At 36.4% G+C, this 16,129-nt stretch overlaps 1 protein-coding gene across 1 annotated transcript in view; it reads right to left on the bottom strand.

Moving 5' to 3' along the window:
- LOC123550596 (apoptotic chromatin condensation inducer in the nucleus-like) overlaps nt 1-16,129 on the bottom strand; it is a 47,977-nt gene that overhangs the window by 27,509 nt on the left and 4,339 nt on the right. Inside the window, 3 exon segments of the mRNA XM_053545464.1 lie at nt 9,363-9,435; nt 12,532-12,545; nt 13,365-13,401. Of these exon segments, the coding sequence (XP_053401439.1) occupies nt 9,363-9,435; nt 12,532-12,545; nt 13,365-13,401 (124 nt within the window).

The following is a 16,129-nucleotide window of genomic DNA, read 5'->3' as shown; positions in this document are numbered from 1 at the left end:
ATGACAAAGATATGGACCGGACACGCCCATCAATGCACTATCATGAAATATGACCTTTATCGTCTAAGTGTGACCTTGACCTTTGAGCTACAGATCTGGGTCTTGCGCACGACACGTCGTCTTACTGTGCCACACATTTATGCGTAGTTACTTGAAAATCCATCCATGGATGACAAAGATATGGACCGGACACGCCCATCAATGCACTATCATGAAAAATGACCTTTAACGTCTAAGTGTGACCTTGACCTTTGAGCTACGGACCTGGGTCTTGCGCGTGACAAGTCATCTTACTGTGGTACACATTCATGCCAAGTTATTTGAAAATCCATCCATGGATGACAAAGATATGGACCGGACACGAAAATTGCGGACAGACCGACAGACGGTTCAAAAACTATATGCCTCCCTTTGGGGGCATAAAAATTCTGGTAATTTGAAAGTTGACAAAGGATCTATCTTTTGTGATTGAATTTCATGGATAATTAGACAGACAAAATATGTGCCCGAAGGGTTACATCAGAGGATGGGAGCAAAATTTTAAGAACTTGACTGTTGAAGCCCAAAGGACAGGAACAACAAAGGGGAGATATTAAAAAATTATTCTAAGTCCATTAAAAAATATTCATGGTCCGCAAAAAAAATCTTTACCAGGTACAGGTATGTCAAAATACACCTAAAAATTGGAGGTACCATCCATGTTGTACCACAGAAAAGTGGTCTCAGTTTTTCCCTACAGCCAATAATACATTTATTTTTTATTGTAAGTGAACAAAAAAGGGATCTGCCAAATAAAAACAAGAGCACTGCAATGCAGAGCAATATACACAAAGCAAAGTCATATATGACATTTGACCCCTAAGTGTGACCTTGACCTTGAAGCGAGTCATCCGAAACATTCACTCTGCATGTTGTCTCAGTGTGGTAAACATTTGTGACAAGTTTCTTTGAAATCCTTCAAGCAGTTCAAGAGTTACAAAACGGACATGAAATTGCTAACGGACGGACAGACAGACATCGGGGGTATAACATAATACATCCCTTCAGGCGTATAACAAATAGATGACTAAAGAAACAAAATAAAACTATCTGTATATATTCTACAAACTGCTTTTACTCCGAGTCCCATTTTAAACGAAAAAATTCTCTTGTACTTTTAAAATTATGACAGAATCCACCATTTGTGACTAACAGAAGCATAGACAGATTGATAGATGAATGGACAGAGAAAATAGAATAATGTGCATGTTCTCCACATTTATCAAATTTCATGAAAGGATCTTCAAACACTTCTTAAGATATCCCTGAATCAGCCGTTTTGGTCATATTTTTTTGACTACTTGTTGCCATGGCAATAAAGGAAAGGATGTGCGTATTCACCATATTGCCATCTATCTATTTATAAAATTTTTATGAACAAAATCTCTTGTACTTTTTAAGTTACCACAGAATCCACTTACTGCCATATTTTTATTAGCTATAGCAACATAATCAAAAGATTGCTTATTCTCAATATTGCAATCTATCCACAAAGCAAGTTTCATCAAAAAAATCTCTTGTATTTTTTTAAGTTATCCAAGGATCCCACTATACGACTTTTTGTCATTTTTTGACAATTTGTTGCCTTAGCAACACCTTCTTTGTTCATACTCTCCATACCGACATCTATCCATGTACCAAGTTTCATTAAACTACACAAAGAATATGCCACTTGATTAATGAAATATTCTCTAAACCCCTGCTGCCCCATTAAACAAAAACAACACACTGATACAATTCAATACATCTAATAAAATATTTTCCTTTCTTTAAATATTTAATCAATTTTAACAAAACATTAACATTTCCATATTTCCCTTTTCACATAAATGGATTTTCAAGGTTAATTATACCTGTACTAACATCTCCTGTATAACAAATGTTTAAAATCACATAAAACCAAACATAAGACCTACATTTTATTGAACATCAGCATTTCTGCAGGCTTCCTAGCAACATAATTTTCTTAAGACTTCATTATATTGAAAATCAATAGAATTCTCTACAGTTTTTTTGCTAGACAATATCCAGTTTTCCTAACACAATCGTCACATTCAGAATTTCATGCTGAATTCATTCACAAAAACAAAACACAACCATGGCACATTAATTAGCAAACTATCTGAATACACCATTTATCAATAGACTTCTGACATTTTACCAACACATGGCACATCAGATAATGTTTTTTTTTTTCTTTGCTGTAAGAGATAATAATTATGCAATATCTAGGGACCATCTCAAGATTGTGCTATATTATAAACCCCTGTCAAGACCTATTCATGAATGGTTTTGATAATACAGTATTGTGAAGGTGCAGTTGTTATGATCTGCCTTACATGTAGAATAGAAGTCTTTATTACCTCAACACAGAAAGAGTACAAAATAAACTTTATAGTCTCCCTATTTCCACTTTTAAGTTGGTAAAAATGTAAAATTCACTCATTTTAGGTAATTTATACATTTCTTTTATTTGGCCTAGGTTTATGAAATAAACACCTGCTTTTGTAAAATGCAGAGTCCCAGGGGTGTTTTTTTTTCAGGAGTATAATTATGGTTAATATGAAATATATTTTACTCCTGTTACAAATCTGATGAGGTATAAAAATTTGAGTGGAACATTCAGCTCAAGTTTCAAACATAACCAGCACCTGAAACCTTAGGTTTAAATGTTTGAAAATGATAAATGCTTGGGCCCAGTGAAGAAAAGACACAAAACAAGAGCTGTCACAGGAGACAATGCGCTGGGCTATTTTGATTCTGGATAGTGTAACTGGGCACATCTAAGGAAGCTGGAGCTGTCTATGGAGTGTTTAATGGCTCCAATGTTGATGAAGATACTGTACAACAAGGAGCTGCATTTAATAAACGCTTGATGCCCCCAGTGACATCCTTGTCGATACAAAGCAACCTAAGTCCAAAACGAGGTCAAGTTCAAGGTCAAGGTCAAACTGAGGTCAGGTGATGTCTGAAGATGAGGAATGGTCACAGGTTACATCTGCATTAGTATCAAATCATTCTAGTTAGGGGTATTAATGCTAGATGAAACGGTCCCATTTGGTTAACCTCGTACGGACGGACGAACGGACGGACAGGACAATCACTATATGCCTCCCGCATCAGTAGATGCCGGGGGCATAAAAAGCTTAAGTCTGCCTCAAATGTATTTTAGAGATCAAGAGCATCAAGACATTAAATAAGTATAAAAGGGACACAGTTGATGAAAAAATTCTCTAAAAGTAATGCACCATGGGTCATATCATGTGGCTAATAATGTGAAACAACTATTTTAAGTTTGATTCAAATATATTTAGTATCAACTGAGACAGAGCAAAAGTCCATCACAACTTGAACCTGAAATTCTAAGTGGTGCCAGTGTTTATATGGACCTTGTATCATATGATGTGCATGATGATCTGGAATGTCAACCGTTTGAATCAAATTCATTAAGAAACTAGAAGATGTTTTTGTAGAAAAGCGCATGTCTCCCCCAACGCATAGTAGTAATAGGCAAGAAGTCAAAAGGGAACAGGAGCGAAAGTCAAAGAGACACTGATGGTTGGCTAAGAGACTGAAATGCAATAGGGATCATCTTCTTGGCATGTCCAATAATCCCATGAAATTTCAACATTCTGGGTCAAGTGGTTCTCAAGTCATGGATCGGAAACAGTTTTCCATGTTCTGGCCCCTGTGACCGTGACCTTTGAAAGAATGGCCCCAAGATCAATAGGGGTCATCTACTCTGCATGTCTAATCATCCTATGAAATTTCACCACCCTGGGTCAAGTGGTTCTCAAGTTATTGATTGGAAACGGTTTTCCATGTCCTGGCCTCTACTTTGTAAGCCCTATCACCCTATGAAGAACGAATGTTCTAAGTCAAATGGTTCTCCAGTTATTGATCAGAAATGGTTTTCTATGTTCTGGCCCCTGTGACCTTGACCTTTGATCAACTGACCCCAAAATCAATTAGGGTCATCTACTCTGCATGTTCATTCATCCTATAAAGTTTCAACATTCTGGGTCACGTGGTTCTCAAGTTACTGATTGGAAACAATTTTCCATGTTCATGCCCCTGTGACATTGACCTTTGATCAAATGACCCCAAAAATCAGTTGGAATTATCTACCCGGTAAACCCTATCACCCTATGAAGTTTGAAGGTTCTATGTCAATGGTTTTCCATGTTCTGGCCCCTGTTACCTTGACCTTTGATCAAGTGACCCCAAAATGAACAAGAGCACCACCTTGCGGTTGCAGACACTCATCTGATTTTATTTGTCTCTGTATAATAGAAATATTGTCCTACCCATGATTTTCTAAGTCCAAAAGGGCCATAATTCTTGCAAAAAGCAATGCAGAGTTACGGTACTTGCTGCACAGTGTAAGCTTTTAATGGCGAATAACTGCTCCAAGTTTTAAAGCAATAGCTTTGACCGTAAAGGAGAAAAGTTGACCTAAACATAAAACTTAACCAAGAAATCTGATATTTTCTAAGTCCAAAAGGGGCCATAATTCTTGCAAAAAGCAGTATGGAGTTATGTTTCTTGCTGTACTGAGTCAGCTATTGATGGTGAACATGTGTTGCAAGTTTCAAAGCAATAGCTTTGATAGTTTAGGAGAAAAGCTGACCTAAACATAAAACTTAACCAGGCAATGCCAATGCCGACACTGATCAAGTGATGACAATAACTCATCATTTTTTTTTCAAAAAATCAGATGAGCTAAAAAGGGTCATCTACTCTACATTCCCAATCATCCTATGAAGTTTATACAGCTTATTTCAAGTGGTTCTCAAGTTACTGATCGGAAACAGTTTTCCAAGTTCAGGCCCTTGTGACCCTGACCATTGATCAAGTGACCCAAAAACAATAGGGGTCATCAACTCTGTAAGCCCTATCACCCTATGAAGTTTGAAGTTCTAGGTTCTCCAGTTACTGAATGGAAATGAAGTGTGATGGTCGGCCTGACAGACATGTTCAGGCCCCTGTGTCCTTGACCTTAGATCAAGTGACCTCAAAACATTAGGGGGTCATCTACTCGATAAGCCCTATCATCTTATGAAGTTTGAAGGTTCTAGGTCAAATGGTTCTCCAGTTATTGATCAGAAATGGTTTTCCATTTTCTGGACCCTGTGACCTTGACCTTCAATCGAGTGATCCTCCAAAAAATAGGGGTCACCTACTCGATAAGCCCTATCATCCTATGAAGTTTGAAGGTTCTAGGTCAGCTACTGATGGTGAACAAGTGTTGCAAGTTTTAAAGCAATAGCTTTTGATAGTTTAGGAGAAAAGCTGACCTAAACATAAAACTTAACCAGGCAACGCCAACGCCAACACCGACACCGATCAAGTAATGACAATAACTCATCATTTTTTCCCCAAAAAATCAGATGAGCTAAAAAGGGTCATCTACTCTACATGCCCAATCATCCTATGAAGTTTCTACAGCTTGGATCAAGTGGTTCTCAAGTCATTGATCGGAAACAGTTTTCCATGTTCAGGCCCTTGTGACCCTGACCATTGATCAAGTGACCCAAAAACAATAGGGGTCATCAACTCTGTAAGCCCTATCACCCTATGAAGTTTGAAGTTCTAGGTCAAATGTTACTGATTGGAAATGAAGTGTGACGCTCAGACTGAGAGACATGTTCAGGCCCGTGACCTTGACCTTTGACCAAATGACCCCAAAACATTAGGGGGTCATCTACTCGATAAGCCCTATCATCCTATGAAGTTTGAAGGTTCTAGGTCAAATGGTTCTCCAGTTATTGATCAGAAATGGTTTTCCATTTTCTGGACCCTGAGACCTTGACCTTCAATTGAGTGACCCACCAAAAAATTGGGGTCACCTACTCTATAAGCCCTATCATCCTATGAAGTTTGAAGGTTCTTGGTTAAATGATTCTCAAGTTCTTGATCGGAAATGGCTTTCAAGTAGTTTCATCCAAAAGACAGATTCCTGGGGGCATGAAGATAAATGGGACGTCCCTTTGCTCATAGAGATTTGATTTCATGGATTGAACGTAATTTAATGGATTGATCCAACCCATATCAATGATTTCATATTAATTCAAGGGCCAGAACTCCAGATCCACTGGGACAATCCAGCAGGTTATCCAACGTGATCAAGATATTTGAGAAATAAACAAAACTAATCAAGATATTTACAGTCCTATTAACAACCTTGGAGTTGTTAAGATTGATGTAAAACTTCAAATGTATTGTCTTCAAGAGTGATCAAGAAAAAACCTGGTTATGGAAAAGATGGACAGCAGTTCCCAAAATATTGCTTAGTCATGGTGAATGTTTTTGTTATTAAAATATAGACCTATCGTTTACATTGATATACTTTTTTGTGTTCTTTTCTTGTGCACAATTTCACATGCTATGTAACAATCTTAAGATGTTTTATGACTCTTTTAAGTCAAATACTTTTTGAGATGTGACACAAACTTGTATGCTCTTTATGCATATTTTTGACAATCAAGGGCCATAACTCTGATCTGACTCATAGAAATTCGGTACAAAATCCCAAGTGCACAACTTCATATGCTGACTAATATTCCTATAATGTTTCATGACCCTAGGTCAAATACTTCTTGAGATATGTGCGACAAAAACTTAGGCCCTTTTTACGCAAATCTTGACAAAGTCAAGGGCCAAAACTCTGGTGCACAAAAAAAAGCTTCCTCTTCTGAAAGTGAAACAGAAGTAAAACTTCTGCTGCAAAATCATTGATATACCTCTTGCCTAAATTTCCTGAAGCTATAGATAAGAGCTTGTAGAACACAAAATGCCTCCCTTGATGCATTCAGTAATTGCACAAGGGACAGAAATTATTTGGTCACTGTACACAAAAGTTCCACTGTTCTGGGTCCAGGTGACCTTGACTTTTGGCCTACTGTCCTCAGAATCAACAGAGGTCATCTGCTGGTCATGACCAACCTCCCTCTCAACTTTCATGATCCTAGGCCCAAGTGTTCTTCAGTTATCATCCGGAAACCGTTCAGGGCTTTTTTTCCCTATAAATCTACCTCCGGTAAAAGGAGGTAATCCCAATGCCAAAAAGTATGTTTTTTTCCCAAAGTTAAATTTAAAATTCCCAAATGATTATACCTTTTAGGGATTTTGCTGTTTTAAGATAGTTTTGCTAATATGTATGTATATTTAGGTAAATTGTTATACTGTTGAACAATTACTGAAAAACAATTCATTAATATTTCACACAAAAACACATTTATGCAGATTTTAGTAATTTGCAAATTGTCCCAATTAAGATAATTTCCGACAGCATTTTCCCAATTCCATCGGTGTCGGTGGCATTCCCAAATTGATAAAAAAAAGGCCTGCCGTTTAACTGTTCTGGGTCACTGTGACCTTGACCTTTGGCCTACTGACCTCAAAATGAATAGGGGTCATCTGCTGATCATGATCAACCTCTCTTCTCTATTAAGTTTTGTGATCCTAGGCCCAAGCGTTCCCAAGTTATCGTCCAGAAACGGTTTAGCTGTTCCAGGTCACTGTGACCTTGACCTTTGATCTACTGTCCTCAAAATCAATAGGGGTCATCTGCTGGTCATGGCCCCCAACCTCCCTATCAACTTTCATGATCCTAGGCCTAAGCATTCTCGAGTTATCATCTGAAAATTGTTTAACTGTTTCGGGTCACTGTGACCTTGATCTTTGACCTACTGACCTCAAAATCAATAGGGGTCATCTGCTGGTCATGGCCAACCTCCCTATCAACTTCAATGATCCTAAGCCCAAGCGTTCTTGAGTTATCATCCGGAAACCATTTAACTGTTTCTGGTCACTGTGACCTTGACCTTTGGCCTACTGTCCTCAGAATCATTAGGGGTCATCTGCTGGTTATGACCAACCATCCTATAAACTTTCATGATCCTAGGCCTAAGCATTCTTGAGTTATCATCTGGAAACTGACTGGTCTACATACAGACCGACCGACCGACCGACTGACATCTGCAAAACAATATACCCCTCATTCTTCGAAGGGAGGCATAACAACTGTTGATTTTCTTCATGCAAGTTTCAATTTTTTTTAAATTCTCATCAATGTTGATCACAGATGCCCGATTTTTGGGCTAGGCACCTGCATCGCAGTGTAAGTGCAGGCCGATATATATCGTTCTATGTTATGCACTGTAACTCAACTTACCTATATAAATGTTGAGAAGTCCACAAATCTCTCCTTTAAAAAATTGTAACTTAAAACAAGAGCTGTCTGTAAGACAGCCATTGCTTGACTATCTGAATTGTTGTTCAAGAAGCAGGAATATGACCCTAAATGTATCTGCATTAGTTTTTTAGATAGCAACTTCCATGCAAAACTTTAACCAGAACTAAGTCCAAAATTGGGCATAATTTGGCCAAAATACATTTCAGAGTTATGGGACTTGAAGCTATCACCTAGTTTTACAGCCCTGAAGACACAAGTGAAGTTGCAAAACTTTTACCAGGATTTTCTTAGTCAAAAAGGGGACATAATTTGCCCAAAATACATGTCAGAGTTATGGGACTTGATCCTGTGAGGTTAGTTACTGACTTAGAAAAAGAAACAATACCAGTAAGTTTTAAAGCTATATGCCTTTCAATAATAGCTATAAGTACATGCATGCAAAACTTTAACCAGGATTTTCTAAGTTCAAAATTGGGCATAATCTGGCCAAAATGCATGTCAGACTTATGGGACTTGATGCTATCACCTAGTTTTATAACACATGTGAAGTTTCAATTCTATATCTGCATTAGTTCTGGAGATAGTAACTTGCATGCAAAACTTTAACCAGGACTTTCTAAGTCTAAAAGGCCAAAATACATGTCAGAGTTATGGGACTTGATCCTGTGAGGTTGGTTATTGACCTAGAAAAAGAAAAATTAATTTTTAAAACTATATGCCTTAAAGTTTAAATGATAGCTATATGTACTTGCACGCAAAACTTTAACAAAGGAGTGACGCCGACGCCAGAGCTAGTAGAATAGCTCTGACTATTCTTCGAATAGACGACCTAAAAACTTGGTTTGGAATTTTTCAAAGGAGAGATTTGTGGATTTTTCAGCTTTTATGTAGGTAAGTTGAGTTACAGTCCATGACAAGGTATAATATATGTTGGTGTGCGCACTCTGCGGTGCAGGTGATTAGGTGCCTGTAACGTCGATAATTCACAATGCAATTTTCCAATTTCCTCTGCCCAAAATGATGAAAGAAGACCTGAAAATGATCTATCTAACATTTACAAAACACTGGTCATATAAACATTCCATACTTAACAGTATAATATACTATATGATGAAAATCTACTTACAATGTTCTATGAGCTGTTTTTGCTGGGCAAGGTACTGCTTAATGAACTCATTCTGGCACTCCTCTTCTTCAAACTGGATAATTAATAACAAATTAACAAGAGCTGTCCGTAAGACAGTGCGCTCAACTTTTCTCAGTGCTTGACTCTGAATTAGAGCTATGCCAGTAAAAAACAAGAGGACCATGATGGTCCTGAATCGCTCACCTATTCCCACATGACCCAGTTTTGAGTATGACGTCATTCTTTCTATTATTTGACAAAGTGACCTGGTTTTTGAGCTCATGTGACCCAGTTTTGAACCTGACCTAGATATTATCAAGATAAAAATTCTGACCAATTTTCATGAAGATCCATTGAAAAATATGGTCTCTAGAGAGGTCACAAGGTTTTTCTATTATTTGACCTATTGACCTAGTTTTCAAAGGTATGTGACCCTGTTTTGAACTTTACCTAGATATCATCAAGGTGAACATTCTACTAATTTTCATGAAGATCTCATGAAAAATATGTCCTCTAGAGAGGTCACAAGGTTTTTCTATTTTTATACCTTCTGACCTAGTTTTTGACTGCAGTTGACCCAGTTTCAAACTTGACCTAGATATCATCAAGATGAACATTCAGACCAACTTTCATACAGATCCCATGAAAAGTATGGCCTCTAGAGAGGTCACAAGGTTTTTTATTATTTGACCTACTGACCTAGTTTTTTAAGGCACGTGACCCAGTTTCAAACTTGATCTAGATATCATCAAGGTGAACATTCTGACCAATTTCATGAAGATCCATTCAAGGGTATGGCCTCTAGAGAGGTCACAAGGTTTTTCTATTTCAAGACCTACTGACCTAGTTTTTGATCGCAGTTGACCCAGTTTCAAACTCGACCTATATATCATCAAGATAAACATTCAGACCAACTTTCATACAGATCCCATGAAAAATATGGCCTCTAAAGAGGTCACAACGTTTTTTCATTATTTGACCTACTGACCTACTTTTTGACGGCATGTGACCCACTTTCAAACTTGACCTAGATATATCAAGATGAACATTCTGACCAATTTTTATGGAGATCCATTCATAAGTATGGCCTCTAGAGAGGTCACAAGGTTTTTCTATTTTTAGATCTACTGACCTAGTTTTTGACCGCACATGACCCTGTTTCGAACTTGACCTAGATATCATCAAGGTGAACATTCTGACCAATTTTCATACAGATCCCATGAAAAATATGGCCTTTAGAGAGGTCACAAGGTTTTTCTATTATTTGACCTACTGACCTAGTTTTTGATGGCACGTGACCCACTTTCAAACTTGACCTAGACATCATCAAGATGAACATTCGGACCAACTTTCATACAGATCCCATGAAAAATATGGCCTCTAGAGAGGTCACAAGGTTTTTCTATTATTTGACCTACTGACCGAGTTTTTGAAGGCACGTGACCTACTTTCGAACCTGACCTAGATATCATCAAGGTGAACATTCTGACCAATTTTCATGAAGATCTCTTGAAATATATGGCCCCAGGAGAGGTCACAAGGTTTTTCTATTATTTGACCTACTGACCTAGTTTTTGATGGCACGTGACCCAGTTTCGAACTTGACCTAGATATCATCAAGGTGAACGTTCTGAACAATTTTCATGAAGATCTTGTGAAATATATGGCCTCTAGAGAGGTCACAAGGTTTTTCTATTTTTAGATCTACTGACCTAGTTTTTGATGGCACGTGACCCAGTTTCAAACTTGACCTAGATATCATCCAGGTGAACATTCTGACCAACTTTCATAAAGATCCCATGAAAAATGTGACCTCTAGAGTGGTCACAAGCAAAAGTTTAAGGACTGACGCACGGACAGACGACGGACACCGCGCGATCACAAAAGCTCACCTTATCACTTTGTGACAGGTGAGCTAAAAATCCAAGTTAAAAAGGGACATAACTCTGTCAAAATTCAAACCAGAGTTATGGGATTTGTGTCTCCTGGTGTAGACTTTGATCGTAAATAACTATTTTGAGTTTCAAGTCAAAAGCTTTCATAGTAACAGAGATATTTGACTTTATCAAAAAAAATTTTAAAAAATTTCTAAGTTAAAAAGGGGCATAATTCGGTCAAAATTCAAACAGAGTTATGGGGATTCTTTCTCCTGGTGTAGACTTTGATAGTAAATAACTATTTTAAGTTTCAAGTCAATAGCTTTGATAGTAACAGAGATATTTGACTTTATCAAAAACTTTAACCAACGGCAACGCCGACACCGGGGCGAGTGCAATAGCTCTACTTTTTCTTCGAAAAGTCGAGCTAAAAAATGTTATCTAAGATATGATAAGCAAATATTACTGAATCAAGAAATGTGTTGAAGGGCAAGAAACGCCTCAAAATAAGCTGATTTTATGAGTCATCCAACGGCCCTTCATGAGGCTGAAAGATTTTTTAGAATTGGACCTGTACTGAAACAGATATGGCAGTTTGAAATTTTGGTGATGACCCATAAAGTGGTTCATGGGTAGGAGTTGATTCTATTTTTAGCTATGGCAGACCCAAGCGGAATCATTTATCAAACTTAATAAAATTAAGAGGTCCATGCCAGGATGCTTCACACCATACTTGGTATAATTCAGGCCATTAGTTTCAGATGAAATGATGTTGACACAGAACACCAGACAACCCATCTGTGATAATAGCTTAAACAAAGCCCTTGCTTCAGGTGTCAGTGCTAAAAACTAAACTATGTCTAACTCGTTGTATGCAGAAATGGAATATGCACATGTGTTGATCTACTGTAAGATAATTAATCAGTATTACTGTGGTAGAAACATGGTGGTCTGTCCAGTTTAACAAATCTGCTGACATTTTGTCAGTCATGATTTCTTTGTCAAGAAACAATAGCAGTCATTTGAATTTGGATATAAATAATAACCACAAAACTTTAAAATTAACAAATATATATTATATGACTTGAGTAAAACAGAGTTGGATGACATGACAACAGAACATAAAACTTGGTTAGAAATTACATTACTTGTTATTTATATTTCCATTTTAAGTTGATTGATTACATCATGTAAGCTCCACCCACCCCACCTCCCCTATGTAAACCAGAATGGGCCAGATCAAACTTTTGCAGCAGTATATCTTGAATATAATATATAAAATTATTACTTACCTTATGAGAAGGTGCTGCAAAATAGAAAGAAAAATATCTTTAAAATACTACAAAAGTTCTTGTAAATACTTCATCACACAAATTACCTTGCTTGAATTTACTGAATATTTTAATCATAATAAATTACATTGTAACACACTAACATACAAGTATTAATTTCCCATTCATAATGTGCCTACCAAGTTTGAGGATCATCTAGGTCAACAAATTCTGAATCTATTGAACAGAATCATTTTTTAACACTAACAGCCACTGTGACCTTGACTTTTGACCCAATGAGTCATGCACTGTGCAAGAACAGTGCGCATATCCAGTTTGAGGATTATAGGTCAGCGCATTCTTACATACTAACAGTCATCAGTTATCACATTTTAGATTCTTGTTTATTTATAGCTACGGAAGCAGTTATGGCAGAAGTATCACCTGAGAGAATTTTATCCAAGAATACTAGAAATGTTCTGATTTCACAAATAACTTTTTAAAAAGTTCATGTGAATTACTTTGCTCAGCAAGCACACTGGAATAAGCTATTGCTACAGATCCAGTGAAGTGAAAATTACCTTAACAGAATAAAGCATAAGCCAAAACAATCCAGCTAATGTCAGTGAGTTAGATTTTACAGCGAGACTATATTATATATCACCAAGAAGATGTTGCATTGGAAACGTTACCAGCTAATGCTGAACAAGAGGAATTGCAAACTAACGAACAACACAAGTTTAGAATGTTTCAATTAAAATGGAGGGATTATTTATTATATCACAAATTTAGTTGTTGTTTTTTTTTTGAAAATTACATGTGTTGTACACTAACATTTACTATTAGATACATACCATTTTTATCTTTTCCAAGGTTTTCTAGAAGGAGTTGCTGAAATGAAGTAAAAGAGAAATTACTATCATAAATAAACTGTGTAACAGACAGGGAATAATACAGTATACTGTTGCTGTATATGAAGTCAGAAGAAAGTGTCTGTTTGTCTGGTAACTGACTGGACTGGTAGTCTGCAATCTTAGCCTATCCTCTAACGGTTTTCTAGGTGTCCGGCAATCAATTTATGAACAGTCTAATGAAATAATTGAACTCATCCTAGATAGTAAAATTTACCTGTATACAACTACTTTAGGTTGAATGCAAACATAAAACTCAATACCGGTAGTTTATTTTTAACTACTGTTTCTTATTTGGTACCATATGACAGTGTAACAAAGGACTTAAATAATGGCAAAAAGATAAAACTGTTAAGATAAACCATCAAACCTGTTTAATATATGTTTACCAGCCAGCTACGAGGGCTGTTCAGAAATAACATAGACTTTGTCTGTAGCTTTTATATACTTTAATGAAGCAAAGCAAGAAATGCACCGTCATAATTCACAATCTTTCTACTAACTTCACAAATTTGACATGATCGTGACAATGCAGTCAAAAGTTATGCCTCCTCGAGAATACTTATCTACATGAACCCGGCACATGATTATCGTATTTCAATGATGTTAACGACGTCGTGACTTCATCGAGAAGTTTTCACTTGAGTTTGCATTAATTCATATTCTACTACAGACCAGTCATCATACATGTATATAAAATGTACAGTGCATTTCATCTCATTTTTATGGAGGGGCTGTCATTTAGGTCTCATTGGCCGCGACACTGACCCACTTTTGGCTTCAAAATTACTTGTCTTTGGCATATACTCTACGGAAATTGAGGTAAATTTTCACTACTTTGGCTTCAAAAAGCTTCTTTAACGGCATGCCTGGTGACATGCCGGGGGTCTATACTCTACATAGCAAAACCTATACTGTACCTAAAAAGGCGGATGGACCCTTAACTAAACGTAAATACTGACTGGTCATCTCATTTTTGCACGTCACTATTGGTCTCAAGAGTCTGAGGATTCACTAGCATCATTTTTATTTCTCTTTACCCCTATACTCAACAATGTTTGCTGACCCAGCATTGCAACAAAATTTGAAAATAATTGAAATTTTGTGGAGAAATAATCACGGTACGACCACATCAACAGCATCTTAAAATTACTCGAAGAATTACAATTAAAGACTGTTCATAACTTTTTCTTAAATTTTTTTTAAAATGTTGTTTAATTCTGCCAAGTTATTAGTATGTGAGAAAACAATTAGATCAAAATTACTTGAAAACTTTCAGGGCTCCAGATAATTTTTTTGGCCTATGAATATTCACTCAGCATATTTTTTGTGAATGAGTAAAATCAGGGATTTTTCTAGCTGATTTGGGAACATAGCCTATACCCCCAAAATTGGGAATTTTGACGCGTAAATGTTCCAAATTGGGAAATATTTAGTCTCATAGGATATAGTAAAGATGTGTTAAAAGCACTTTGTCATACACCTGTTTCACATTGTAGAACATCTTTAACATACTTCCATTATGAAATTGTCCATAACTAGGTCAATTTTTGTGCAATTTTGATTAAATTTTTTCAGAATGTAGATTGGGAATTTTTACACTAATTTTGGGAAAAATACATACTTTTTGGCATTGGGAATATAGCCGAATAACGGCTATAAAAACGGCCAAAAAAAACCCCTGAAAATGGTAAAATCTGAAATTGACTAGGAGTAATTTTACTCCTGAAAATTTATGAATATGAAAAAAAAAAACAGATATCAGTTTTATAACATATTTATTGAGTACATAACACCCATGAATTTGTTTGCAGTTCAGTTTCAATTCAATATTTAAATTTTGCTTCTTTTTTCTCCCTTGGCTTGCTTTGGCTTCACACTCACTACTGAATCCAATTTTCAATATAACTTTAGCTATGTTTGCGTAGTGTTTGTTCACTTTTACATTCTTAGAAAGAGACATTTTTGTTGTTTACTCTGCACTGGAAGTTGATATTTTAAACTGACACTGCTTTAAAATAAACTACCACACCATATTATTAATTCCCATCTATTATTTGATTTACGCACCTGGAACAACTGATACGGGGCCTGGAAACCGGCATTTATCTTATCTTATGCTGTCGTTCAATCGAAGCGTATGCCGTAGGTTATTCTGCTATTACTCAAACACTTACGCCTTACAGTTCAACTCCTCCTTTCAGTGAAAATCTGGGAAAGCATTTGTTGATTTTTTTTTTGTTGAAAACAAAAGTTCTGCCATGAAATTATTGCCTGCATCGGTTTTTAAATGGAAAATATCTACATTAATGTTACTTTTCGCCTTGTGAAAATGGCTAAATCTAGACTTGTCTTACCCAGAGAGAAAGATGTCGTGTTTTACATGATATTTGCCTTGTTGATTCAGAGTATTTAGAACAATGAAATTAGGACATATTTTAATGAAAATAGCAAGTCAAAACTGTAAACTGATGCCTGAAAATATTTGTTTATGATATTGCTCTGTTCTTCACCATTTAAATGTGTGTTAAACCTAGATGATTTTCTGCAGTTTTATCTAAAAGTTCGGAATAGTAATACTAAATGTAACTTCGTTGCCGGCCTTTAAAAAAAAAATATTGTTATTTTAATTTAAATACATTGTATTTTTCACACATCAGTTTTAAGATTAAATCTATTAAACTAATTTTTGGAGTTTAAACGACAAT

The sequence above is a fragment of the Mercenaria mercenaria genome, chromosome 6, assembly GCF_021730395.1.
Source record: "Mercenaria mercenaria strain notata chromosome 6, MADL_Memer_1, whole genome shotgun sequence".
Classification (NCBI taxonomy): domain Eukaryota; kingdom Metazoa; phylum Mollusca; class Bivalvia; order Venerida; family Veneridae; genus Mercenaria; species Mercenaria mercenaria.
Note: the sequence above shows the minus strand (reverse complement) of the source record. Positions and strands in the feature narration are given on the sequence as shown.